General features: G+C 43.1%; 3 protein-coding genes across 7 annotated transcripts; 2 read left to right on the top strand and 1 right to left on the bottom strand.

Moving 5' to 3' along the window:
• Positions 1 to 126: 126 nt before the first annotated feature.
• On the top strand, positions 127 to 8,184 carry LOC117827718 (biotinidase-like). 3 transcript variants are annotated; one of them, XM_034704420.1, is made up of 7 exons: positions 127 to 214; positions 3,690 to 3,906; positions 5,765 to 5,914; positions 6,042 to 6,193; positions 6,283 to 6,460; positions 6,538 to 7,095; positions 7,187 to 7,550. In XM_034704420.1, exons 1-7 carry the CDS (start codon positions 192 to 194, stop codon positions 7,457 to 7,459), a joined length of 1,551 nt encoding a protein of 516 aa, XP_034560311.1. In that variant the 5' UTR covers positions 127 to 191; the 3' UTR covers positions 7,460 to 7,550. The 3 variants fall into 3 exon arrangements, with proteins under 3 accessions (XP_034560311.1, XP_034560312.1, XP_034560310.1); XM_034704421.1 differs by lacking the exons at positions 127 to 214; positions 3,690 to 3,906 and adding an exon at positions 3,392 to 3,468 and having other exon boundaries at positions 7,187 to 8,184; XM_034704419.1 differs by lacking the exon at positions 127 to 214 and having other exon boundaries at positions 3,395 to 3,906; positions 7,187 to 8,184.
• Positions 173 to 3,229, top strand: LOC117827719 (biotinidase-like). Its single transcript, XM_034704422.1, has 6 exons — positions 173 to 431; positions 1,021 to 1,170; positions 1,254 to 1,405; positions 1,499 to 1,676; positions 1,796 to 2,347; positions 2,425 to 3,229. The coding sequence occupies exons 1-6, from the start codon at positions 192 to 194 to the stop codon at positions 2,695 to 2,697; spliced, it is 1,545 nt and encodes a 514-aa protein (XP_034560313.1). The 5' UTR covers positions 173 to 191; the 3' UTR covers positions 2,698 to 3,229.
• LOC117827717 (serine/threonine-protein phosphatase 6 regulatory ankyrin repeat subunit A) lies at positions 7,524 to 27,667 on the bottom strand. 3 transcript variants are annotated; one of them, XR_004634268.1, is made up of 29 exons: positions 19,338 to 19,955; positions 17,463 to 17,546; positions 16,571 to 16,649; positions 15,396 to 15,466; positions 14,536 to 14,736; positions 14,341 to 14,428; positions 14,091 to 14,233; positions 13,898 to 14,005; positions 13,704 to 13,808; positions 13,145 to 13,223; positions 12,909 to 13,023; positions 12,623 to 12,705; positions 12,479 to 12,542; positions 12,247 to 12,315; positions 11,972 to 12,112; positions 11,777 to 11,888; positions 11,576 to 11,602; positions 11,213 to 11,287; positions 10,905 to 11,106; positions 10,690 to 10,777; positions 10,428 to 10,545; positions 10,017 to 10,236; positions 9,848 to 9,935; positions 9,675 to 9,758; positions 9,446 to 9,590; positions 9,277 to 9,359; positions 9,105 to 9,187; positions 8,923 to 9,014; positions 7,524 to 8,821 (listed from the first exon to the last, which is right to left on the bottom strand). XR_004634268.1 is itself a non-coding variant. In XM_034704417.1 (29 exons), the coding sequence occupies exons 1-29, from the start codon at positions 27,479 to 27,481 to the stop codon at positions 8,523 to 8,525; spliced, it is 3,177 nt and encodes a 1,058-aa protein (XP_034560308.1). In that variant the 5' UTR covers positions 27,482 to 27,667; the 3' UTR covers positions 7,524 to 8,522. The 3 variants fall into 3 exon arrangements, 2 of the variants coding, with proteins under 2 accessions (XP_034560308.1, XP_034560307.1); XM_034704417.1 differs by lacking the exon at positions 19,338 to 19,955 and adding an exon at positions 27,455 to 27,667 and having other exon boundaries at positions 9,442 to 9,590; XM_034704416.1 differs by having other exon boundaries at positions 9,442 to 9,590; positions 19,338 to 19,979.
• Between the last annotated feature and the right edge of the window lie 50 nt (positions 27,668 to 27,717).

Here is a 27,717-nt window from a genome sequence, read left to right as displayed (position 1 = left end):
GTCATCCTTTCACTACAATCCAGCAGATATCAATGTAATACATTTCTCAAGAATAACGACTCAGTAGACTCGCAGTATGAGCTTCATGACAGCTCTAATCTTGAAGATTGCTAAATTCTGTTTACCCTTTCCTCAAGTAGGACTTTGGACCTCCGTTATGATGCAACTGGTCCTTCTTCGTTACACTGTTTATGCCTCCTCGAGAAGAAACCATGTTTTCATTCGCTGTAGTTTTTTTCAGTTTAACTTTAACTTCGGCTTTAGTCAAACTTGAGCCTGGTGGGGACTCTTCGTACGTCGCTGCTGTGTACGAGCATAGTGTGATCCTGAACCCGGAGCCCCACGTCCCCCTCTCTCGCTCCGCCGCCCTGCAGCATGTGCAGAAAAACCTGGATATCTACGAGGAGCAGGCTGCACGCGCCGCTCAGCAGGTAGACACTGCACGCGAAGAGTTAGAAATGTATGGTGTTTTAGCCAGATACACAAAGATGCTGATTTCTCACTACGCAAGTGTTTCTATCAAGTTTTAATACATTTTAAAATAATATTCTTAATAGTCACGTGGTAGCCTGATATGGAAGGGTTACTGGAGGCTTTCAAAATTGACTAAATTACCTTTAAAGAGTGATGTAACTCAAGGTGACTCAAATGTAAACTCCTTACACTTTTGCAGACTTTGTCCGGCTTGTCACCATTTTTATGGATATAAAAAAAATCATATTTGTTAATTTTTAACTCAAAAGGTTGTCTGAAGAGGTAAGTAAACTGTCAGGGGTCACTGGAATTGTCATGTGCTATGAATGGCTAATGAGATAAGTTACCTGAGCTTTGATGATCGACAGACAACACTGAATAAAAAATGTTTTGTATGTTTTATCAGTAGAATAAAAAACAGTACAGTCATAACGTAATACATAAATAGGCAATTCCTTGGATGACAGTTGAATCATGGAAGAGGCTGTTTCTATCTGCAAACAAATGTAGACAGTGTTAACAGTACATTAATGTATCTTTAATCAGGGGGTCCAGATCCTGGTTTTTCCAGAAGTTGGTCTCCAGGGGTTCAACTTCAGCCGTTCATCTATCTCGGGTTACCTTGAAACAATTCCTGACCCCCAACAAGAGAGCTGGAACCCCTGTACAGAGCCAGAGAAATACAACAACACTGAGGTGAAATACACACTGCCTCTGAAATGCTGCTAGTCTGCTAAGAGCATTAAAATGATCCATATTTCAATGTGGTTGTTTCTCAGGTTCTCCAGCAGTTGAGCTGTATGGCTCGTCATAATAACCTCTACATTGTGGCCAATATGGGTGACCGGCAGCCCTGCCCTCTGACCACTGATCCCACCTCCTCCTGTCCCTCTGATGGACACTGGCAGTTCAACACTAATGTGGTTTTCAGGTGTGTTAAAGCCTTTAAATAGAGAAGTCTGGTATTAGTCCAGCAAGTCTATCAATAAATGAATTCCTAATTACAGAGTTGTCTTTCAATTAGGTCAGATGGCCTGCTGGTGGCTCGCTACCATAAATACAACCTTTTCCACGAGGAGTCTTATGACACTCCACCACAGCCTGAGATCATTACATTTGACACACCTTTTGCTGGGAGGTTTGGCCTGCTGATCTGCTTTGACATCCTCTTTCACGAGCCCACAATAACCTTGGTTGAGAAGGTAAAAAAACACAGTGTACTGAATTTCCCCCTTGGGGGATGAATACAGTACATTCTATTCTAGTCCACAGTTTGATCTTCTTGTTTTCTAAAGACAGCCTGGTGTTCCACTTCTTTCAGGGTGTGCGTCAGCTGATCTTCCCCACAGGCTGGATGAACCTGCTTCCTCTACTGGACTCTGTCCAATTCCATCGAGCGTTCAGCTTGGGTGCCAATGTCACTCTGCTATCAGCCAACCTCCGCCATGATAAACTTAACATGAGAGGAAGTGGTATCTACACCCCTTTTTCTGCCACCTACCACCATGCACAGAGAGGAGACCCAGAGGAGGGCAGGCTGCTGGTGGCCAGGGTGCCAGTCTTAGACCCAGAGTGGAGGGTGGAAGGGGTGTCCACGTCATCTGCAGCTGCAGACTCTGGATTCTGTGACAGTGGGAGCTGCTCTGATTCATCTCTAGTCCCTCCATCATCTGACACTTTCACTTCATCCATGATGAACGACACCTTCACATTTGTCCTCTTGAACGGGACAGAGGGCAGAGTTAAAGTGTGTGATGGCACCTTTTGCTGTCACCTGCAGTACCAGCGGTATCCACAGGGTGGCAGTGAGGAGCTGTATGCACTGGGAGCATTTTCTGGGCTGCACACTGCTGATGGACGCTACGCCCTGCAGGTATGAGCCAGGGGCTTCACTGACATTTAAAACTGCTTCATTACTCTTATATCCCTAACATCATCATTTTTTTGCAGGTGTGTGCACTTGTCCGTTGTGCAGGGTTGGACCCAAGCTCCTGTGGACAGATAGTGGAAGAGGCTGAGTCAAAAATTGACTTCTTGTTAGAGGGGAAGTTTGGAACCAGATACGTGTACCCATCAGTTTTGGCTAGCAGGATGGTTCTGGAGGATCCAAAGCATTTTGAAAAAGCTGCAGATGGAAGAGTGACCATGAAACACTCAGACATGACTGCTGGGCTGATCACTGCCTGCCTGTATGGACGGATGTATCACCTAGACAATGAATGAATTGCTTTGAGACCGTGTGTGTCTCAACTGTATTCAAGTATAATGAGCAAGGCTTTTGCATGGCTTGACCGTTAAAATAAATCTGCTCAACCTTTGTTTGTTTAATGAAACACACATTGCATTAAAAATATGTATCTAGGACTTTTTTTTTCAAACATGTCACTTTCATATTCATCCTAGAAGTTTATTATTCCAAAAAAGGAAAATGTCATGAATATCTCGACGGCATGTCTGTGTTCAACAACGGCTAAACGTGTCAGAGTCTAAATTGTCCTCATATAAGTCTATTTTTTTCAAACATTAATATAAAGATTATCTCTGATCATGCTGATGCTGTTGGTAGAACATTCTTATTTCTACGGACCAGATGTTGGCTGGCACTTTAAAAACGGCTCCCTGTTCCCTCTCTGTTAATTTACAGTGTCCTTTAATGTGGTCCGCAACACAAATGTTGACCATGTGAAATGTTGTGAATTGCCCTTCAGGGCCACCATAATTTCCAGTTCCCTATCATAAACGTTTTTAAAAGCTGTTTTGGGAACTATCCCCACTTGTAAGTTATTATTTCCAAATTTACTATAAGCAAAGACAAACTGATTAAAAAAAAAGAATCTGTAATTGCATGTGGTACATAGTTCAGACTTTTAACGTACTTCCGGGTATAAGCCGCGTAATTTCCTGTGCGATATTTTCAAAATAAGATTTGTATTTACAACTGGTTGTCAAAGTAGCGCCGCCTTTAAGTCATCCTACCGTTGCAGTCCAGCAGATGTAAGAAAATGTAATACAATTCTCAAGAATAACGACAAGTTGGCATTGTTCCAGTATTTTGTAGTAGACCTGCAGCATGAGCTTCATAACAGCTCTAATCTTGAAGTCTGCCAAACTGAGTCGACTCTGTTTACCCTCTCCTCATGTGGGACTTTAACCCTCATCTGCAACTGGTCCTCCTTCTTCGTTACACTGTTTATGCCTCCTCGAGAAGAAACCATGTTTTCATTCGCTGTAGTTTTTTTCAGTTTAACTTTAACTTCGGCTTTAGTCAAACTTGAGCCTGGTGGGGACTCTTCGTACGTCGCTGCTGTGTACGAGCATAGTGTGATCCTGAACCCGGAGCCCCACGTCCCCCTCTCCAGCCCCGCCGCCCTGCAGCACTTGCAGAAAAACCTTGATATCTACGAGGAGCAGGCTGCACGCGCCGCTCAGCAGGTAGAGAATGCACGTGAAGAGTTAGAAATGTATGGTGTTTTAGCCAGAGACTCAAAGATGCTGATTCCTCACTACGCAAGTGTTTCTATCAAGTTTTAATACATTTTAAAATAATATTCTTAATAGTCACGTGGTAGCCTGATATGGAAGGGTTACTGGAGGCTTTCAAAATTGACTAAATTACCTTTAAAGAGTGATGTAACTCAAGGTGACTCAAATGTAAACTCCTTACACTTTTGCAGACTTTGTCCGGCTTGTCACCATTTTTATGGATATAAAAAAAAATCATATTTGTTAATTTTTAACTCAAAAGGTTGTCTGAAGAGGTAAGTAAACTGTCAGGGGTCACTGGAATTATCATGTGCTATGAATGGCTAATGAGAATAAGTTACCTGAGCTTTGATGATCGACAGACAACACTGAATATCCCTCCTCTATCCCTCTTTCCAACACCAACTCAGTCGAGGCAAATATCAGTCTAACATGAGTCTGGTTCTGTTCGAGGTTTCTGCCTGTTAAAAGTACGTTTTTCCTTTTCTGCTGTAACTTGCTAAATGTTACAAAGGGATCTACTCATGGGGGAGTATGATGAGTTAAGTCTTTCCCTATCTTGATTGTCGTTGTCAGTGGACAGTAACAAAGTAAATTTACTTGAGTACTGTACTTAAGTAAACTTTTGGAGTATCTGTACTTTACTTGAGTATTATTTTTTGAGGAAACTTATTACTTTTACTCCTCTACATTCATAAGACAAATATCGTACTTTTTACTCTACTACATTTCTATCAGTGTTCTAGTTACTAACTACTTTTGCTTTGAAGTCAGCTCATGAATTTCCTTCTCTTTTCTGAAATCTGATCCCTAAGACAGTAAAATGTGTTTGTGTAGTTCTGTTGTCTTAGTGGTTTACCAATCCTGAATATCGTGCGTCTCCACGGTTGAATGTGGAGTAAACACAGAGCAGTTCATTTAGAGGTGGTAATGATGGCTATAATTCTTCACCTGAGCACCCATGTCCATATCTTCAGCCCGTGTTAGATGTTTTTAAAATGAAGAATGATACGTATGGTTTGAAATGTTCTCCTTGTTACCCACTCTGCACAAACAAACAAAAAATCACTGTCCATCCTGAGAAAGCGTGCTGAGCTACGTAACATTTGTTTCATTCCAGATGAACATTTCAAACTAAGTTGTCTGTGCTTGGAGTAACTTAGTTTCTGTTTTTATTCCATGGTATAGTTTTTAGAGATTCCAAGTAATAGTTTCTAGATAAACATAATGTAACAGAATGTACTTCTATGTATTCTTGACTGCACTCATGCTTTGTGAAAATACAAAGTTTTGGGATATTTTAAAAAGTACATTGAATACTTGAGTATTTTTAAAAGCAAGTACTCCAGTACTTTAACTCAAGTAATAATCTGACAGGGTAACTTTCACTTGTATTGGAGTAATATTTAAGCAGGAGGCTCTATACTTTGACTTAAGTAATGAAGCTGTGTACTTTGTCCACTACTAGTCTTTGTTAATAAATAAACATAAAGTATGGTCGAGATCTGCTACATTTGTAAAGTGTCTTGAGGTAGCGTTTGTTGTGATTTAGCGCTATACAAATAAAGATTGTTTGATTAATGATTGAATAATTTATTTTGTATGTTTGACCAGTAGAATACAAAACAGCACAGTCATAACCTAATACATAAATAGGCAGTTCCTTAAACAAGGGATAGCAGTAGAGTCATGAATCCAAACAAGTGTTCCACAGTGGCCTCAGTAGTGATCAGGATTAGTTGTATATCTGAGTTTATTAATGTGCTACAGTACATTAATGTATCCTGTCTCTTGTATCTTTGATCAGGGGGCCCAGATCCTGGTGTTTCCAGAAGATGGTCTCCAGGGGTTCAACTTCAGCCGTTCATCTATCTCAGGTTACCTTGAAACAATTCCTGACCCCCAACAAGAGAGCTGGAACCCCTGTACAGAGCCCCAGAAATACAACAACACTGAGGTGCAATACACTGACATTTTATGTTGTTATAAGCATTCTAACATGACACACTGACTAACAAACATCCAAAAGTTCATGTAACACCCGTCTTGAATATGATCCATATTTTGTTGTGGTTGTTTTTCAGGTTCTCCAGCAGTTGAGCTGTATGGCTCGTCGACACAACCTCTACATTGTGGCCAATATGGGTGACCGGCAGCCCTGCCCTCTGACCACTGATCCTACATCTTCCTGTCCTTCTGATGGACACTGGCAGTTCAACACTAATGTGGTTTTCAGGTGTGTTTAAGCCTTAAAAACTGTTGTAGCTTGCTCACAACACAAACTCTTTCTTGATATGAACTGAAAACTCATCTCCCTTCTTTCAGCTCAGAAGGCCTGCTAGTGGCACGTTACCATAAACACAACCTCTACTTTGAGAGAGCCTTTGACACTCCCCCGCAACTTGAGATCGTTACATTTGACACTCCTTTTGCTGGAAAATTTGGCCTCCTGATTTGCTTTGACATCCTCTTCCACGACCCAAAAGTTACTCTTGTTGAGAAGGTAAAATCACACTCTAGATATCTGTGTTTCATGTTCTTTTTTCTAATAACATCTGCCTCTCTTCTGACACCTTTCAGGGGGTACGTCAGTTTATCTTCCCCGAAGCCTGGATGAACCAACTCCCCTTACTGGACACAATCCAGTTCCAGCGAGCGTTCAGCTTGGGTGCTAATATCACCCTGTTAGCAGTCAACATTCGAAATGATGAACTCATTATGACTGGAAGTGGAATCTACACGCCTTTTTCTGCCACCTACCACCACGCACAGAGAGGAGACCCAGAGGAGGGCAGGCTGCTGGTGGCCAGGGTGCCAGTCTTAGACCCAGAGTGGAGGGCCACAGGGGAAGGGGTGTCCACGTCATCTGCAGCTGCAGAATCTGGATTCTGTGACAGTGAGAGCTGCTCTGATGCATCTTCAGTCCCTCCATCATCTGACACTTTCACTTCATCCATGATGTACGACCCCTTTACATTTGCCCTCTTAAGCGAGACAGAGGGCAGAGTTAAAGTGTGTGATGGCACCTTTTGCTGTCACCTGCAGTACCAGCGGTATACACAGGGTGGCAGTGAGGAGCTGTATGCACTGGGAGCGTTTGCTGGAACCCACGTGGTCAACGGACGCTACGCCCTGCAGGTATGAGCCCGAAGGTTAACGGACATTTAAAACTGCACCATTTAATCATCATTATCATTTTTTAACACTAACATCATCATCTTTTTTGCAGGTGTGTGCACTCGTCCGTTGTGCAGGGTTGGACCCAAGCTCCTGTGGACAGATAGTGGAAGAGGCTGAGTCAAAAATGGACTTCTTGTTAGAGGGGAAGTTTGGAACCAGGTACGTGTACCCATCAGTTTTGGCTAACAGGATGGTTCTGGAGGATCCAAAGCATTTTGAAAAAGCTGCAGATGGAAGAGTGACCATGAAACACTCAGACATGACTGCTGGGCTGATCACTGCCTGTCTGTATGGACGGATGTATCACCTGGACAATGAATGAACTCATTCTCTTAATATGAAATACAAATGTCAGAGTAATATCTTGTCTCATGTCCACTCTGCAATGAATCCAAAACAAATATCTTTATTCATTCATGACTTAATCTTTACAAACATTGCACCAAGTAGTTCATCCTCTGCCTAAAAGTTGCGTGTCCCTAAGAAGGCAATAATTATTAATTTTCATAATGTCTCTCTCTCTCTCTCTCTCTCACACACACACACACACACACACACACACACACACACGAATACAAAGATTCAGCTACGTTCCCCTGTCTCCAGTACAGTACACAGACATCGAGTAGTTACAGCATTACAAGATAAAGGTTCCTCAGGCCGTTCATTCAGTCATCATCTGACTCCTGACCAATTCAGTAAATGTTTCATACATCCACCTGCTGTCAGACTCTGCCACCATGGATTCAATCTCCACTCTGTAAAAAAATGTAGTGTTCAACAATAATTTCCTACCAGAGAATTAAAAAGAGGGTCAAAACAACGAGGCAGCATCACCAATGTGGATGAGGAGTTACAGCCATCATGGCAGCTCAGAAAGGATTAAAACTTCAAAGAACAGTGGGAAAAAAAACAGTATTCAATGTCCTGGTCCCATAAGATTGTCCCTCTGTTTGTCATTTGAGTCCTCTGAGCCTTTCTCTGGATCCTTTTCTAGTGAAAGTTTGATGGGAAACCTGTGAAAAGAATTAAAACCACTCCAGAAAATATCACTAAGACTGTGGTCTTAAAAAAAAAAACACTGCTTCAAATTTAAAAAGACATTACAGTGATACCGTCCGATAGAGATGTAGGGTGTGTTCTATATTTTAGCATATTATTCTCCACCCAACTGCACCTTAAACAAACAAAACATCTGGCTCACAACGAGAGTTATTTTTAGATTTGAGGAAGCTTCTCTAAAAATAATCCACACACTGGCTCATTTTGCTCCCTCGTCTTTCTCGCTGTCTTAAAGTTCTTGTCAGTGATCTATTAAGGCTCCTGAGTAGCTGGCAAACCTGCCAGTGTTGTGTTCACTGTGTCCAATAGCAGTGACGTCCTCGTCAGTACGTCTCTGAATCAGAGTCATTTAGTTCATCGTCGACAGAGACAGAGGACAGCGGGCGCTCGGGCCTGCAGTAGGAGGCGTGGTCGGGCCTCAAAGGGGGTGGGGTGTCAAAGGCCACACCTTTGGAGACGTGGTTGTTAGTGGGGTGATGGTTGATGACTGTCTGAGTGAGAGAAAGTGCGGGTAAAGCTGCGATGGTGACCATAGGGGAGGTGGGCATCATGGAGTTGAGGATGAGTGCCAAGCAGTCGGCCACGTCGCGGTTGGGGGCGCAGGCAAGAGCAGGAGTGTAGCCTAGAGAGAAGAAAACACAGGAGAGTAAAAATAATGCGTTAGAGATTCATAGCAATAAAGGAAAATGTGAGAAGTGTTGGTGCAGGGATATGAAAGCTGACCGTTTTCATCCACTGCTAACACACTAGCTCCTTTCCCGAGCAGTTCCTGGACCACCACTGTCAGTCCCCTCTTGGCTGCTACATGCAGGGGCCTGCAGGAAGGTGAGGGGAGATATTGCATTAATATATATCCAGATTACCCAACTATAGAGCTGTGTCCTCTCTCTTGAAATAATACATACGTCTGGAGAGCAGCATTGGTGCAGTTGATGACATTTCTATCGCCCATCTTTTCCAGAATCAACAAGGCACTCGTCTCATGACCCTGAAAGGAACAGAAAACACCAACTATGAATACTAAAAAAATCCCTGTGACATCTTAAAATCTTTAAAAACAATTTCCTGTCTGTCAACCTTGTTGCAAGCCAAGTGTAACGCTGTGTCCCTTTGCGCATCCTGCACAGCCAAGTCTGCCTTAGCGCTGCTCACCAACACTTCTAAAACACAAGAATGGAGCAGGTTACACGTCTGCATTAGCGCACAGACGCCAGTGTATCCATGCGTCGTCGGGGAACTGACCCACAGTATTGGTTTGTCCATTTAGAGCTGCCATCATCAGAGGTGTCCTGTGTAAGTGTGTGTCCACAACATCTGCCTTTGCTCCATGGCTCAGCAGCAGGGAAACACACTCCACGTGGTCGGAAAAAGCTGCAGCGTGAAGCGGGGTTCTGTGAAACACAACCACGGCTACAACATAACCTGAAACACTTCTTAAAAATAGGATTGAATAAGTGACTTATCAAACCTCTAACCTGCCCTTTGAGTCAGTGGTGTTGATGATAGTTGATCCCAGTGAGTCGATTAACATCTCAGCTACTCCCTCGTTATCATTTATACTGAAAGACAACAAACACTGTCACATACTCAAAGATCAGTGTCTACCTCTATCTGTGTGAAACCTGTAAAGGCACAAACATTCTCTTACACAGCACAGTGCAGAGGACTGAAAGAGTTTCCTCTAATCTTCTTGAACACCTCCTGGTCTAGAAGCACCTCCACACAAGCATCATATCCTGAAGGAGAGAGACAGATTTAAATGCTGCCTTGTAATGGCTTCATACAGAACAGACGTGTTACACTGTGTGTCTCAGTACCATTGTAGCAGGCCCAGTGCAGTGGTGTGTAGCCCTGGTTGTCAGTGAGGTGCGTTTGGGTGTGTGAGGTGTTTGTGGCCTGCAGAAGAGAACCCAAAGCACCCACACGACCACAAGCAGATGCCAGATGAAGAGGGGAGCGACCACTGATGTCTCTCACACACACACTGGCCCCCCGCTGTAGAAGAGCGTCCACACACTCCTCCTGACCAGTCACAGCCTGTGTGAGAAGAAGTGGAGAATATTCATTTTGTTTTCACTTGAATAGTAACGGCAGAGTGTGTGTGTGTGTGTGTGTGTGTGTGTGTGTGTGTGTGTGTGTGTGTGTGTGTGTGTGTGTGTGTGTGTGTGTGTGTGTGTGTATGTGTGTGTGTGTCTGTGTGTGTGTGTGTGTGTGTGTGTGTGTCTTACCCCTCGATGTAGTGCTGTTCTCCCCCAGCAGTCCTGATTCTCTACACTGGCGCCTTGACTGAGAAGAGAGTACACACACTCTGTGTGTCCATTCAGCACAGCCAACATTAAAGGAGTCCTGCACACAGAGTGGAAATAAGGCAACACATTTATTTTAATTTATTTTACTTTTAGGTGAAAAAACATTGTGTTATCTCCTCGTACAGCACAATCATCTCAGCAAAAGCGCCCTGTACCATATGCTGTCCGCGCACACACTCACTGTCCGTTGCTGTCTTGTGCATCCACATTAATGTGTTGGTTGTTGTTGCTCACGAGCAGGCGCAGGCACTCTGGGTGGCCATTCATAGCTAAAGCAGACAAACACAAATATACACGAGCATGACTCATTTTTCTAAAGCAACAACATGTTTGTAACGTCCAGGGCCAGAGATCTGCTTGTTTCTGTGCGATGTAATGATGCTATTTTTGTTGTACCTGCAGCATGTAGGGCTGTCTTTTTGTTTGTGTAGTCCCGCGTCATGGGTGAGGCGCCGTGGTGAAGCAGCAGGGAGACACACTCCTGATGCCCCCTGGAACAGGCCAGGCTGAGGGGGGTCCGGCCTTCTGGGCTGCACACATCCACCTCCAGCAGAGACGACAAGAGAACCTCTAATGCCCCACAGTGTCCGTGGTGAGCCTGAAGCAACAGCGAGCACAACAACAAGCACAGTTTAATCATGTTTAATGCAAGTAAACATGGAAGTGACACAAATGTAGACATCCTGATGAATCCATGAACTTACAGCCAGGTGGAGTGGACTGACAGGGGCCTGGCTCTCTGTGTCATTCAGCATGTCTGTTCCTGATGTCTCCATTAACTGAAACACAGACGTGTTGAAACATTACTTGTGTCAGATTCAAGTGTGTTCACAGGCTAGGCTGCACAGATATCATGGACCACTCTTTGCCATCAAGACTGCAAAACGCACATTAGCTTGCTTCTTGTTATACGCCCACTAAGAGGATGGAAAACTTCAAGTGGGCATCATCTGGCTTACAGATGATCTAACCACCACATTATCCATCTGTCCAACAGAGGGAGCTACATAAACAGTCATTGTGAGGGCCCATTGTGTAACGGTGGAGGATGGTAATATTTCTCTTACCACATCTAGAGGAGTCTCACTCGCCATCTGAAAGAAAAACAAAGGCTATTCATCATGAAAGTGTACTCATGTACGCATACTATTCTCTACAGTTCTGCAAACTACCAGCAGATGGAAGTTATTAGATCTAATTTGTACAGTATTTTGGGTTTTCAGGCCATCTTTCACAAATGCAACATGTTTTCCCTCAGCTGTACACACCAGCTCCAGGCAGAGTGTGCGTCCGTAGGCTGAGGAATAGTGCACTGCACTGTAACCCTGTCTGTCTCTCACTCCTGGATCAGCATCATTCCTCAGCAGGTACTCCACACACCTGAGAATACATAAAAGGTTAAGAAAAAAAGGTCTTCATCTGACATTTCTGTGGAGCAGTTCGATGCTTAAAAACAGACTTACTTTCCGTCTGTGTCAGCTGCGGCGGCGTAGTGCAGGGAGCTGCAGCCTCTCTGGTCCTGCTCATTAACACTCGCCCCAGAGCCCACCAAGGCGAACACACACTGGTAGTTACAGTTGGCTGATGCATAGTGTAGTGGAGTCCTGGAGGGTCAAAAACTGAACCTGTTTGTCTCAGTGAGGATTTAATACTCTTTTTGTAAAAGTCTACATTGATATCATACCAGGTTTCTTTCTATTTCTAGCTTTAATAGAATTCAACTACATTCTTATCTTACCTTCCAAAGTTGTCTTTCCTGCTAAAGTCTGCTCCAATGTTTAACAGCAGGTTCAGACACTCCAAGTTCCTGGTTAGAGAGACAACTTTAGCAATATCTTGTTATGTCAATCAAGAACAGAGATAACATATCTGAGCATGTGAGCAACAAAGCAGTTCATTAAGGAAGAAGGAAAAGCAGAAAAGGGGGGAGAAAAATAAAACAATAGTACGAGACAGAAATGATGACTCACCCTCCAGCTGCAGCAGCATGTAGACAGGTCCTTCCAAAGTCATCAGGGGTGTCTATGTCAAACCCTGCGCAAACATGCATTCAGCATCAATTAGGATGTCAACTAGGTGATCTGGAGGCAAGAACGGCATCAGCATGAGTGTACCTGAGGACAGCAGCTTCCTGCAGCAATCTGAGAAGCCACTGAGAGCTGCCAGGTGGAGAGGGAACATCCCGTGAATGCCTCTCCTGCAAAGATCCAACGCAGAGAGGGCAAGTCATCACAGGACACGGAGATGAGAGATATGGGTACATTTTTGATGACATGAAACAAAGCAAAACATGAAGATTGAAAGAATATTTTATCCAGATTTTCCAAACAGCATGCTGTCCTCTTATAACTGAGGCACAGATTGTATTGACAGCTGGGCAAAATGTTGATTGTTACTAACTTGGTGGTGTTGGCTTCATGTTTGATGAGTGCTGTGATGATGAGCTCATGGCCGTAGCGGGCAGCGATGTGAAGGGCAGTGTTTCTGCTCTTGTCCTCACAATCTATCTCAGCTCCTGCGCAAATAAAGGGCTCATTTACATTTAATAAACACTTTAGAATTCAAATCATTGTGCCATATTTATAGCATAACATTTATATTATCTCTACCACGACATACAAACACATAGCTCTCACCATTTTGAATTAGAGCCTGAGAGCAGGAGAACCTTCCATGGGTAGCTGCCATGTGGAGGGGCGTTTTACCATCCTTACTCTAAACAGATGGAGGGAGAGACAATGAGAGAAGAGAGAGTTTTACTTTTGGGCTTATATTTCAGTGTGGCAGTGAATGCAGATACTTTAGAGTGTGGGCAACTGAATCAAATCTGAGTCTAACACTGTCATTTTAGAAAGCTTGAAATGAACATAAGCTATCTTAGACCCCCTTGTGGACCACAAAAAGACCCACACACACATTCCCAGAGCAGATTGCAGCCTCGGGGAGCCACCCCCTCCTCTGTTCACTTCCATATGTCCCTACATCTTGAGGCTGTTGGGACCTAATATCAGTTTCCATCACTGCTACACAAGTGTGAACAGTTCTGTCAACTTAGCTACATGCTAAGCGGCATGGTAAGATTTATTCCTGATTTTGGACGTGTACATACCTTCACTTCATTTATGTAAAAATGTAGCTTAGCTGAAAAAAGAGTGTTTTATAAAACAAAAAGATAATTTTTGTATATGGACACACCCGCATGTTGATGTGAGCTCCATGGGCCAATAGCAGCTCCTGGCACAGCGCCCCCTGCCGTGAAGAGGAGGCGAAGTGAAGAGCAGAGAAGCCTCTCTCGTTCACCTGAAGCAAGAGATCGAACGACATCATTACAAGAAAAATACAAACAAATCTGATGATTAGCGCACACACTGTGAGATGCATCTACACACCTGGTTAACGTGGGCTCCTGCATCTATGAGCTCACTGACCACCACATCCTGCCCATTGTAGCAGGCTAAATGGAGCGGTGTGTTGCCATAGGCGTTCACCTCGTTGACCTAGGCAAGTAGAGAAGACATCTACGTCATTGTGCATTCAGGAACACACAGTTATTAGTGCATGTGTGTGTGTAGTTATATTTACATGGACTCCGAGCCCCAGCAGGTAGTGCACTGTGCTGCTCATCCCGCTGGAGGCAGCTGCATGGAGCGGCGTGTAGGCTTTCTTGTCTTTACAGTCGACCTCTGCTCCACTGGCTACCAATAACTTCACCACCTCCAGGTGACCTGATACAGAGGAGGGAGAGAAGAGGAGGTGAGAGGAAAGATAGACGTTACACTAAGTCTGATATAAACTGTGTTTGCATGAGTACCACACACGGTAACAGTCTTACCCATGTAGGCTCCCCAGTGGATCGCTCTCCTGTCCTTCTTGTCAAATGCATTAATGTTGGCTCCTCTGGACAGCAGCAGCTTCACCATCTATCACATAAAAAGACCACTAAATAAAACGCAAAGGTTGTGTGTGTGTGTGTGTGTGTGTGTGTGTGTGTGTGTGTGTGTGTGTGTGTGTGTCTGAGGACACCAACCTCTACATGTCCACTGAAGGCAGCGTGGTGCAGGGCAGTGCGTCCAGCCCGGTCCGACACATTGACGTTGCTGAGCAGTGGAACCAAAGCCTCTGCGCAGCGTACTGCCTTGTTGCTAGCTGCGACATGGAGCGGCGTCTGCCAGTTCTTGTCCCGAGCGTTAACATCTGCGCTGTGCTTCAGCAGCACTGCCACTGCATCCTGTGTAGAGAGAGAGAGAGAGAGAGAGAGAGTGGGTCAAGGTGTGTATACTAGTAGTTTATTTTCAAACGCACCCACAGTGTTCCCATAAAGAACGCGCCAGCGTGTGCAGGTGGCTGTGTGGGGGCGGTATAAAATTCTTTGCTATTCTTAGGGGGCTTTCAAGCCAACAATAGCACTGAGGGAGAGAAACTACGCAAAAGGGCTGTGTTAATGAGGGCATGTCGCCCAGGGCCAAGCAGAATAAATAAGAGATTTGAAGGCTTATTAAACACCAACACACTGCACATTGCTCACTCCATTATACCCCTTTAAGGTCACACTGTACAAACATTACCCCAGCTGCAGTAATTGTATCTATCCCATGCCGCCATGGCATTCATACGATATCTTATCTGGTTGGTGTGTTGCTGCACTAACTTGTATTTTCACTGAAAAGTATGAAGTCTGCATTTTTGTTGCAGTGCTGCTGTAAAGGGTGGGAATCTGCTTCTGTAGAGTTGAATCCTTCTTTTCTTTTTAAAGTTTAAAACAAATCTATTAACCTTCATTAACTGTGAGAGTTACATCACTGCTTGTGACAGAGGATAACACAGTCACCTAATAAGAGTGGAGTTGACACAGTAAACATTAGCACGTGTGTTTGTGTAATGTGTTACCTCACTACAAGAGGCGACAGCCCGGTGAAGAGGAGTCAACCACTTGTTGTCTTTGGCATTAACTCTGGCTCCTTGGATGAGAGAGGGAGAGAAAGTGAGGGATCACACAAATCCAGTATGCCAACAAGCGCACACACACACAGAAGAGAAACATGGTGGAAGAGTGCAATTAGTAAAAGATACTTTAATGGTCCAGGATACATATTTGAAGGGAATAGTGTGAAGACTCAAAAAGAGGCTGTTTTTCATGACATATGGTTTGAGGGGTGTGTTGTGAGCTAGTAGTGCCCGGAAGATATAAAACTCCCATGGTGCTCTTTGGCACAGCTCAGGGGGGTTAAAATAGCCCCGAAATCTGCACCTGTTGCTTTCTCCTCACGTTATTGAGAAACAGTTAACACACTACACTCGTAATGCTGCTGCGGGGTTGGCCGTACTTCCTGGCGTGCTCAGCTGACTTCACAGAAAGTTAAGCCGATATGGACACTATTAGATGATTGATGAATCACCAATCACAGCCAGAGGTTGACAGTCCCAGAGCAGGGTGCAGACACACAGGCGAGGAAACTGCTGAGTGAAGAGGAGGGAGGCAACGTGGGGATGAGGAGCAGGTTTTGAAATGTTTAGGAAAGGATGGCAGGACAGAGAAAGAAGTAAATTGGTTGTAGAAAAACATGTGGAAAACTTTTTCTTAAAGGTATAAAGGATCCTTTTTTTTCTTGCTTCCTTTTGTAGTTTGCTAGGTTAAAATCTTAAATTAAGGTAGTTGAATACTTGGCTATTGATTGAAACAATTTACTTCACAATAAAGGTGTTTCAAGGCACTGATTGGTCATAGGAAAACCAAAAAACAGTTTTCCTAAGAACTAGTTAGACCATAACATTTGTTTGAAAATAGATTAAAATTGGACTTTGCAGTGTGAGTATTATTAATGAATGTTCAGTTAAACATGCAAAGGATTTAGTAAATATTGACATATCAAAGAGGAGTCGATATGGTCGCAGAGATGAAAAACAAAGACAGATCGATGCAAACAGGGATCACTGCTGACAGCCAGTGTGGATAGATGAGTGCGCTTTCGAGCAGAACTGATACGAGAGCTGGACGCACATGAGGTGGACATTAAATCAAATGAAGGACTGAGAGACCGGGAAAACCTGGTTGTGATGTTTACCTGACAGGATGAGCAGTTCAATGATCTCAGCGTCTCCCAGGTAGGCGGCAGCGTGCAGAGGCGTCCGCTTCTCATTGTCCTGATAAGAAAATCCAGAAACACAGAACATGAAATGTCAGCGTGTGTTTTCTTTAGACACTGACTGAAACACACACCATGATGGGTGACATGCTGCCTACAAAATCTATAGACCTCACACTGCTGTAGACCACAAGCAACATGAGACCAGAGCAGCAAGGAGAATGATATTCATCACTTGTATTCTTCACTGTGCTCTTTATCACTTCCAAACACTTGGCTGCTTCACCGGCCCCGCCACCTCTCTCTCTCTCTCTCTCTCTCTCTCTCTCTCTCTCTCTCTCTCTCTCTCACTCACTCTGTCAGTGCAGCAGGGAGCAATCAACAGAGTGTGGCTATAAACAAAGGTCATGTGACTGCAATTGGCCTGGGCCAGTGTTGCTGACTCCAGAAGACTCAGTGTGATGACCCCAGCAGTATAGACCCAACACGGAAATAGAAATAAAGCATATGTATGCATGTGTATGTAAAGTGAGGATATAGATTCAGTTACAAGAGGGATAGGAGAAAAAAGAAGAGGAAGATCAGGTGAAGGTAATGTCGAAGAACAAAGAATGGAGGAGTGTCTTAGCCCGGCTGACAGCAGTTTATGATGGAGAGGCTGCCAGAAGGCACTCTAAGTCAGTCAGTCAGTCAATCGATAGCAACCCGGATCGATGTAGCATGCTTGCCAACTGCTGCTTCCCTTGATGTTTTTTGATCCGTCATGGCTTCTGTGAGAGGCTGCAGTCTCAACAGACTAATACACAACCAGGAGCAAAAACATACAAACTGAGAGAAAGTCAAGCAGAATAGCAATAAGAGTGTGACCTACCTGAATGTTGACATCCTCTTTCTTGAAGATGAGCGCACGGACTTCATCTGGTTCCAGGTTGAAGATGGCTCTCAACAGTGACGGCTGCAGAGACGGGAAAAGAAGAGGAAATGCTGATGTTCGCTCACACCACACCGGATTTGCAAGGCAGTAATTTTCTCTGCTGACAAGTGTGTTATCAGTCAGAGTTATGCGTGTTACAGGAGAGAGAGTCTTACACACAGAGACTCCATAAGCCTGAGCTGGGACAGAGCTATAGGTCGTGAACAGCTGTATATCACCTGTTTATTTATGACAGCTGCAGCAAATATCATATAAACACATGCATGAAACTACAGTTCATGTTTGAGCCATGCGATAAGAATGTGTACGGAAGCAAAAGGTATGTGGGAGAAAGGGAGAAAATGACAAGGTTAGTCTTAAATATTAAGCATTTGAACTATTTATTACCACCTGTTTTAAGCAGCTTACATAAAGTGTGCATATTTTAAAGAAGAGATAAGAAGTCTTCCCAGAAGCAGGGAATAAACATGCGTTTTATAAATACACTACACAGATCATGTTTAATCAGTAGCTCTTAATGTAGTTTTATTGACATATTGAAAGTGTGTTTGAATGATAACATTTGTTATAGGCATGAGAGTGCGATGCCTGATATTGAGATGTGTAAACAATAAACCCTGAGTCCATTCAGATGAAAAGGTTAGGGGAAGTTTCACTATACTGAGCTCACAATTCAACTCTGGATTCTATATTTAACTTTATATTTGTATGACTTAAATGTTATCTAAGATATTGAATAACAAAGGTGTATTATTTTCCCGTACAAGTCTGTAAATTCCTCAATCTACGCTTCACCTGAAACTGACCAAATATGCATTGCTAGTGACAGTGATTATGAAATGCTAATGTAAAGATCTAAAGGACAAAGTGATTGTATTCCACTTATAGTACTCTTTATTTTATGATGTTGTAGCAAACTTTATTGATTCAACATGTTTGGATAAGTGATAAGTCTGAGGATTTAGCTGCATACTTGTATTGATCATTCAACATTCAAAGCATTGTGTTTCTTTGCCCTGAAGCCACAAAAAAAAATTCAAATAGACTGGCACGATGATGTTGATGGAGGAACTGATGAAACTGCAAATAACATGTCAAGTACTTGAAGTCTTTGGAAGTGCTACCAACGTGTTGTCCCATCTTTTCCACAACAGCTAAAAGTTATTCCATTCAGTTGCACGAGTACTACGATGTGTTTCTGGCTGCTCCTCATGCTCTGTTTTCCCCATCCCTCTCTGATTTCGTCCCAACTAAAAATAAGTGGGGGTCGTCAGGCATGCTGGCTCCTGTCTCCTGCATATAACACAACTATGTCAGCGATTGGCGAAGGTAGACACGGAATAGGAGGACAAACTCTGTCATTAGAGCCGGCTCATCTTCTCTGGCTTCTCCCCATTCCCAGTGTCCATTTCAAAGAGGAGCTTTCAAAGGATGGAACAACTTATTTCCATCTTTCAATGGTAGGCTTGGCCTTTGTGCAGCCTGCGCTGGAGACTACAAAGGCCCAGGCTTTGCTGATAATCTATACAAACCAGCAGACATCTCATATGGCAGGGTTGTATCAGTGATTATGCTGGGACTATATTTAGCAGAAATGAAGTGTTGGCAGTATATTGTATCTTTATGCAATGGCAGTACATAGTGTATGTACCTCATGTTACCTCACTCAGGCAAGGTATGACCAATGAGCCGGTGGGGTATAAACTCAGATCATAATGGCATGACCACCCAAAAAAAAAAAGACTGATATCTATAGACCCTAAATTGAGCCAAATCTCTGATCAATCAATCCAACAGAAGGACCAACCTCACCTTGTCCTCCTGAGCAGCAGCAACCCTTCGCGAGGCATGATGGGATCTGCGGTCTGGGGATGATTTGGGCCGAGGAGGTGGGGGTGAAGAAGAGGGCTCATCCTCCTCCACCTCCTCCAGCACCACGATACACACACGGCTGGCCCGCTCTGAACGCATCAGGAACGAACGCTCATACACACACCGACACAATCACTTACACATCCTCTCACTCACACACACACACACATTAATACACAGTGTTCCCTCTTCCATATGTGCGCAATCCGGGAGCACGAAGGTCAGCAAAAAAATCCCATAAACACAGCAGCTTCCTCGTAAACAAACACAGCTCATCTTCATGTAAAATCCAAAGTGAAATCCGGCTCCGTCCTCTATCTGTCAATGTCGCTTTGCTGCATGTCTCCTCCTCTCCTCCTCTCCTTAACCCACACTCCCTCTCTGTGAGAGCAGTAGCGGAGACAGCAGGGAATTCCTCTGCGTAATGGTGGCAGTAAGCGGCATGCGGCAGAATGAGCTCGGACTGCCTCGCAGCACACAGGAAGCTACATCTCCTCACTGCTGTGCTGCAGCCAGGAGCACGCGCTCACACTAACACATACGTCACATGCAGACACGCGCGCACACACAGAGTCCCTGTGATTAGTGTGGACGGGGAGCCGTGGCAGCCGGTATATGTGTGGGCATGCGTCGCTCTTTTCAGGCAGACTGCTGAAGCCAGCTCTTTCAAACAGGGACGGAGAGAGAGAGAGAGAAAGTGAAAGGGGAGGGGGAGAGGGAGAGAGGCAGGTACCTACTGTACCCTCCTGAGACCCAGGGGGAAAAGTGTTGTAATTTAAAAAAAAAAATTCTATATAAATTAAGTGTTGGGGTGGTAAAGAACACACTTCAAAGATATATTTTTTTAAAACTTTACTTTAATAACATTTTACAAAATGTGCACTGTAGGGCACAACCAGACTTCATTGATGTCCAGTCTCTACGGCTCATTGGGGTACCGTCATCTTCAATTCTGTATTCTACCAACATAGGTATGAACCTAAGAGAAAGACAAAACACACTCAATTCATCCAATTAGTCAATAAACATGTCTTATTTATTCATTTTAAAAATAGCTTTGATTTAAAAGCCTATGTGTTGGTTTTGGCCCAAAATGGACTGTGGACTGGCCCTGCGTCTTGGTCAAATTCATCTTGCTCATCATCTGCATCATCCTCTCCTGTCTCAGAAACTCTCTCTTCACTCTCATCTTCTGAAAGGTCTATGTCTGAATCTCCCTCAATGATTCTCTATTAAGAATCCACTAACGCTCTGTCAGCTGTCTACTAAATAAATGTGAAATAAACATACAGTAAGTCCTGATGTGCACTACAGTATACATGAATCAATTAGGTGTTTTTCCACCGAAAATAAATGAGTTCAGCTCTGAAAACTCACTTAAAATGCTCCTTAGATGTTAACTTACTAAAAACAATCAAAGTATAACTTTGAGAAACATTTTAAATATGAATGTCATGCTTACCTTTCCTTTTTCCATAAAATGTGCCTGTTGAGATGGCAGCCATTTTCAAAAGACCTGAAAAGGCTACTTGTCATAGCCACACCCCCACACATGATATATCATTGGAAAGCTATGTTTGTCCTCTGTAAGGCACATCAGGACTCAATAGTCACATGTAAAGTATCAGAGGAATAAAGCAAAAACTAATGTGTACTACAGTGTACAAAAATGAATTGCTGGGTCTCAGTAGGGTAGAGCACTATGAGAAAAGAAGCCTGAAGATGAATGGAGCAAAGAACAAAGAGGGCTTGGGACAGAGATGAGTGCAGACCGGTTATAAAAAGTTAATAAAAGAGAAGAAAGAAATTCTTGACTGGACTGAAAGACAGTCAGGACATTATTTATATGACTCATTTGTATCAGCTCACCGTTTGTTCAGTGCAGATCCACAAGTGAGTGGGTTAAAGTGTTATCGTGGAGATGGGATGATGCTGCTATGGTGGAGCTGGCTCAACACGATTGATTCTTTACCAGAAGCCCTTCTATCAACTCAAGTCAAATCTAGCATGTTCATTTTCAGAGCTTCAACAGTCAATCAGTCAGGACTTATGTGTGGGTCTCGTGCAGAGCAGGGAGCAGTGAACTGAGGCACTACAAGGCTGTGTTGTTTTTAGATTTTTGCTCAATAAAATCTGAGAGGACGCCATCTTCATAAAGTTGGTGCTAAAAGAGAGGTGGCTTTTCCATCGTAATCTCAGAGAGTATTGAGACAGAAGTAAATAGATTCCAGATCACTGTTTGTAAGTGTGTTTGTGTTGCAGTGTCCTCTTTGGTGTATCCGTGGCATAGCTTCAAAAGTCCCGATCTCCTCATTATGAAACTGGAACAAACTGGCTTTGCCAGAGAATGTGAGGGTAGCTAACAAGACCACTCTGTACGTGCATGTCTGAGTGTGTGAGTGTCTGCCTCCTTCATATTCAACACAGATCCTAAAATGAGCAATCTTGCCAAGCCACACAACCCCATTAACTCAGAGGGAGGGACAGAGCCAAGGAGGGCAAACGAGGAATAGAGAGATTTGGTTGGATGGAGCTTCTCTGCAGGCCCAAATTTCAAATAACTGCTTTACCATTCATAAAATTAATATGAAACACAGTCTTATGGGATTTTTCTGCTCAGTGTATGAGTTGACATATGAGAGATTCACTACAAAGGCTCAAACACAGAGAGGTATTAGAGGAGGAAAGCATGAAAACCAACAATCAATGTTTTCCACTTGCTAGCACTGGGGAGACTCTCAGGAGCGTAGCCCAAAGATGTTTACACTGAAGGTTTGGTGCCATTTCCCAAATAGACTTGAGTGTTTCTGGTAATTGTAGACATAGATTCATGTGTTTAGAGATGTAACCAACACTCATCAATGTGTGTAAACAATGCAAGCATGTCGAGCAGACAGTAAAAGTTAACATATCCATGAATATAAAGGTATAAACATGCAGCTAACAGCTACAGCTGTCCTCCAATGCCCCAATCATGCCAAGCTGGAGTTCCTCTTTTTACGATGACAGGTCCTGGGAAAACACACATTCTGATCTCACTGCATCAACAACAGCCACAACAAAAACACAATAAAGTACAACCTATGAGGTGTACGTAACGTGTGAAACGAGTGAAAGTATGCAGCATGCACTGACCTCTGTGCTGACCCTGCGACAGGATGCACTGTGTGTAATGTAATCCCAGTCTATAAAACACAAAGGCCAGCACGTGTGTGTGTGTGTGTGTGTGTGTGTGTGTGTGTGTGTGTGTATGTGTGTGTATGTGTGTGTGTGTGTGTGTGTAGGGGTGTGCTGCACAGACAGGAGCAATGAAGAGGCTGACATCTAGAGAATCCAAAGCTTTTAGGGATCAAAAGATCTGGTAAAGCTTTCCTTACATAACGTGGAGGGTATGCACACCCTCACTGTGAGAAGGTGAGATCTTTTTACTAAATGACAACCAAATAATTAGTGAGTTATAAAGAGGGAATCTTGAGTAACAGAAGTCTCAAAGTAAAGTACCACTATGTGCAATTTTATTGTCATCATAATATGATCAATTGAAAAACACAGAAGCAAAAGTCTGCTTTATCACAACTAATGAGAAAAAATGTTTAAATCCCAAATTTGCGCATTTAGATCGAGCTCTTGAAACACGCACCATGCATTCATCCACACAGCTGTAGCACCAGGCAGCTTCATCTACACTCTGATAAACTTGTCTAAATTGCTGACTCCATGATAAGCCAGCAGGACGGAGAGAAGAGCAAGGAAAATGCGGTCGATGAAGACCTTACAGTGAAAAAGAAAGCACTTCTGCTAATGGAAATATTTGAGACTGATGAAGGACTACAGGTAGTGTGTAAAACATGCAAAACATCAGTGAGATATAGGGACAGTGTGCTATAGCTGGTGTGCTCAGTTCAAAACTAACTAACTTGATCTGTGTGGATGAAGGTGCTGCTTTAGTTTTGTGTTTAATCACATCAGCTTTAAGTGTGTTTAAAACTACAGTGTATTTATTTAGTTTGAACTATTTAACACACTATTTCAATTGGGTTTTTTTTAACAATGACTAACTGTTAGCATGGCAGTGTATTTTAAAAGCAGCTTGGCACACTAACTTTATCTACAAGTAGAGCCTCAGTCTTTTCAATACTCTTCCTGTCCCATTACTAACCATAGACCTTTCTGGAGTTCCTGAGCTCCCTTGTCTCGTAGGTTCATCTGAGTCGCTGCCATCGACGACCTGCTGCTGTGGACATGCCAGTCTCCAGCTGCTACAACTACTACTTTCCATCTCACCACTATCTACTCTCTCTATCCCTCAATCCAATCCGAACTCGGTCGAGGCAGATGTGTGTCTAACATGAGTCTGGTTCTGCTGGAGGTTTCTGCCTGTTAAAGGAAGTTTGTCCTTGCCGCTGTAACTTGCTAAATGCTGAAAACTGCTCTGCTCATGGTGGATTAAGATGAGATCAGACATAGTCCTGTCTGTACTATGGGACTGGATCTTACACTGCCTTGATGTTGGGTCTTCGTTAGGTCTTAGATTTCATAGAATACGGTCTAGACCTGCTATGTTTGTAAAAGCGTCATGGGATAATGTTTGTTGTGATATGGCGCTATATAATTAAAGATTGATTGAATACATACTTATCAGCCATAACAGCATATGTGACCACCTACCTAACATTACACAGGCCCCCTTTTGATACCCAGCAGCCCTGACCCATCAAGTATGTTCCAAAACCTTTCTCGCAGAACCAGCATTAAGTTTTCAAAATAAACTATGATACAGCAGCGCATCTTTTGGATCAGCCTTTGCTCCCCACACACGTTCATGATGAGCCTCTGCCACCAATGACCCTGTCACCAGTGGACTGTTTTTTCCTTCCTTGGCTTGGACCACTTTTGTACAGTCCACAGCAGACCGGGTAACCCTCAAGACCTGCATCACAATTTGGCTCACTTCAAAGTCGCTCACATCCTTACCGTTGCCTAATTTTCCTGCTTTCAACGCATTGATTTTGAGGACATGATATTTACTTGCTGACTTACCTCACCCATCCACTGACAGGTGCCATTGCAATGAGATGATCAGTGTTATTGCCTTATCTGTCAGTGGTCATTATGGAATGACTGATTGGTATATGTTACACTAGTGCACAAACATGGTCTATATAAGCCCCCCATTAAGTCAGCGAAAACATAACTGATATATTCTCTAACATGCTATGATCCTGTGTTTTCACTGAGTGTGCCTCTATCTCTTCTTTAACCATATGCTGGTTAGGTTGCTCACCATACTCCAAAGCTAAAGGACGCCCTCTAGAGGACAAACAGAAGACATAGCCAAAAGTGACACTCGCTCCTGTCTCCAGTCCAGTTCTTGGCTCTGTGACTGAGACTATTTTCGTCCCTTTGTCCAATTCTCTGTCAGCAAGCCCCACTGAGAACAATGAAGAATAGAGAGGGGGATCTAATCACACACACTCTTCCCGTTTGTCGAGTGCCCGGAAGAGCAGTCAGACCAGGACAGGCCACAGAGCTGCACACTCACTAACCCACTTTGAGTGAAGTTCATAGTTTAAGCCATTTGTGTTACAATGCAATATCTTCGAGGTGCCCGTTTAGGCTGATTCTGAGGCAACACGGGCACTCGAAGCACAGACCTGCCATTAAAACTTCAATGGGACTAAAACATTTGATACATTGACTTTAAATTCTCAGGGTAGCTTTATAAATCTAATTTTCTACGACAAAAAAAACACAAAGCAATTGCACACTATTTATAAAAAAAAAAAAGGAGACAAGAAAGCAAGATTACAATGTGCTTCAAAAAGCTGTGTACAAGCAATAGGCCTACTTAATATTTTTTCTTGAGTATAAATGATTGTCAAAATTTTTGATTATTGACATAACCTCTAACTGAAAGCCTTCATAATCTATCAACTTTCAAGCACATTCTTCCACGGAAGAAAAAAAGTATTCACATGCTATTGCTAGTCCCACCCAATTCAAGAAATTTAGTTTCAGACTTTGTGAAGGTTTTTTCTGAACAAGTAAATTCTGCCACATTCCACCTGAAAAGTGCCTGGGAGGAGGATCTGGGGATACAGATTGATGATGACGTTGTGGGAGGAGAGCCTTAGCAGAATCCAATCATATTCCATTAATACTCAGCACCAGTTAATTCAATTTAAAGTAATACACAGGCTCCATTATTATAAATCTAAATTGCATAGGATTTTTCCCACAATCTCTTCTCTGTGTGATCGTTGTAAGTCTGCTGAGGGCTCCCTGGCTTTTTGGACATGTCCAAGGCTGTATACATTTTGGTGAGAGATATTCAACTGTTTTTTTGGAATGTATGGCTGTGTTGTCAAACCGGACCCTGAGATAGCATTACTCGGGTATTCTCCATCGTTGTATAATCAAAGTCTCTCTTTCAGAGCACTATCATGTATGGTGTGGTAATTGCTAAGAAAGTGATATTAAATCTCTGGAAATCTGACACTGTGCCCCAGTTCAAGACCTGGCTATCTGATACTCACCTGTGTACTGCACATGGAGAAAATCCAGTATGGCATGATGGGCAATCTTGCCAAATTTTTCAACATCAGACAGCCTTTTTCTGAGTAACTTGCCCGCTTACCTCTCTTTAAACATTTGTCTTAAGAAATATTGTGCTAGTGATGCCATGTAGCATAATGTCCTGCAATGTAAGCCCTGTTTCGTTTTTTTCACTGTGGCTTTATTCTTTATACTTTGTAAAACTTTCTGAAAATCTTAATAAAAACATGGTTTAAAAAAAAAAGCACATACATCCACAATCAAACTGTCTGGACTTCAGTATACTGCAGATGGTCATCCATTTACCATTCTGTATTCTATTTTCTGTACTCTATGCGATACACTGTGCAATATCCCTACCACTTCAACATCCTATGTACAATACCTTCATTCCCAGTGCTTTTGTACATAGCAAACTGTAACTATTCTGCATTTCTGTACTTATTATTAATCCAAATTATATTAGCCTATTTCATTCGTATTTATATCTTATTTTATTCCTTCTGTCTATTAATATTTTGACTTGTTCGTAATGTGTATAAGAGCATTCTGTAACAACTGAATTTCCCCTGGGATGAATAAAGTATTTCTGATTCTGATTATTATGCAACATACAAATCCATGTCAGTGGGACCGGCTACACATTGTGGAGTTTAGTCAATTAACAGATAAGTAACTTTTTTATCAGTCAATAACTTAATGCCCAACACAAAGACCTGTGTATTACTGCCCTAAAACCCCAGCGGGACTCATAACAACAGATTAAAGGCTTCTAATTCAAGACCACAGCTGGACACTTCAGAGCCAGCACCACCTGCTATTTCAGTCTGACAGCCTCTTTTCTTTCCAGCAACAGGTGACTGCCCACAACTACCCCTGAGAAAATGTGCAAGGGGCTAAACTGGACAGCTGACAAAGCAAAACGCTCCCTGGGTGGCATATCGGTCAGTGAATGCGAGCCAATTCATGAGAATAATACACGTTTCACGAGCTTATATTCGGACTTGTTGTGCAGGAGCTCTAGTTAGCAGGGTATGAGAGTTAGCCGCCCTGTTAACATCGGAGCTACCCAGCTGTGCTCACCATCACCGACAGAAGAAAGCAACAACAGCACAAGGAGACGGAAAAGCAGCCATCATGTAAACATTAAGTTGCCATAAAACGTGTCTGTCTGTAGCTAAACTACGTCACCTAAAGCAAAATTTGACCTGACGTCACGACGATTATCTGTTGACTGGTTAGCTAGTTAGCTACAACCTCAGCAGCGTTAACTTTACCATTGAGCCACTATAATTAAAAGTTTCATTCCACAGACAGGTTTCAGTCATCAAAGGATAAGTTGGCTGTTTGCTGTAATGAAAGTTAAGCTATAAATGAGCATTTAGTTTGACATGGCGTTGACTCGTTACATAGATACTCTCACGCAACATTGTGTCTTTCTAAAGCGACACCGATGAGTTCACTTCATATGTTGGTTTAACAAGATACATAGAACACGTTACCTGGTCTTGTATCCGCAACACAGCCATATTCCCCGTGTAAAAACCCCAGTGGGAATCAGTGATTCGCCCGGGAGTTACTGTAAAGAAGCCGGGAGAATCTGAATGAGGATGGACTAATCCGGAGTGGAGTCAAACGGTGCAGCGTCCCCCCCCCTCTTCCTTCCTGCTATGGACGGAGTCATCAACACATCATGGGTCAGAAATGACAAGCCGGGAGGGTTAGGACCAAAACACAGCAGTCAACATACTACAAACAGCATCAT

Source organism: Notolabrus celidotus, chromosome 16, assembly GCF_009762535.1.
Source record: "Notolabrus celidotus isolate fNotCel1 chromosome 16, fNotCel1.pri, whole genome shotgun sequence".
Taxonomy (NCBI): domain Eukaryota; kingdom Metazoa; phylum Chordata; class Actinopteri; order Labriformes; family Labridae; genus Notolabrus; species Notolabrus celidotus.
This window is presented reverse-complemented; position numbering and strand designations above follow the sequence as displayed.

Coding starts and splice junctions, on each gene's coding strand:
- LOC117827719 (XM_034704422.1), top strand. CDS start 192: ATGCCTCCTCGAGAAGAAACCATGTTTTCATTCGCTGTAGTTTTTTTC. Junction 432..1,020: donor CTGCACGCGCCGCTCAGCAG/GTAGACACTGCA, acceptor ATCTTTAATCAG/GGGGTCCAGATCCTGGTTTT. Junction 1,171..1,253: donor AGAAATACAACAACACTGAG/GTGAAATACACA, acceptor GTTGTTTCTCAG/GTTCTCCAGCAGTTGAGCTG.
- LOC117827718 (XM_034704419.1), top strand. CDS start 3,667: ATGCCTCCTCGAGAAGAAACCATGTTTTCATTCGCTGTAGTTTTTTTC. Junction 6,461..6,537: donor AAGTTACTCTTGTTGAGAAG/GTAAAATCACAC, acceptor GACACCTTTCAG/GGGGTACGTCAGTTTATCTT. Junction 7,096..7,186: donor ACGGACGCTACGCCCTGCAG/GTATGAGCCCGA, acceptor TCTTTTTTGCAG/GTGTGTGCACTCGTCCGTTG.
- LOC117827717 (XM_034704416.1), bottom strand. CDS start 19,496: ATGCGTTCAGAGCGGGCCAGCCGTGTGTGTATCGTGGTGCTGGAGGAG. Junction 13,024..13,144: donor TCAGGCTCTAATTCAAAATG/GTGAGAGCTATG, acceptor TTATTTGCGCAG/GAGCTGAGATAGATTGTGAG. Junction 12,316..12,478: donor CATGCTGCTGCAGCTGGAGG/GTGAGTCATCAT, acceptor CTCTCTAACCAG/GAACTTGGAGTGTCTGAACC.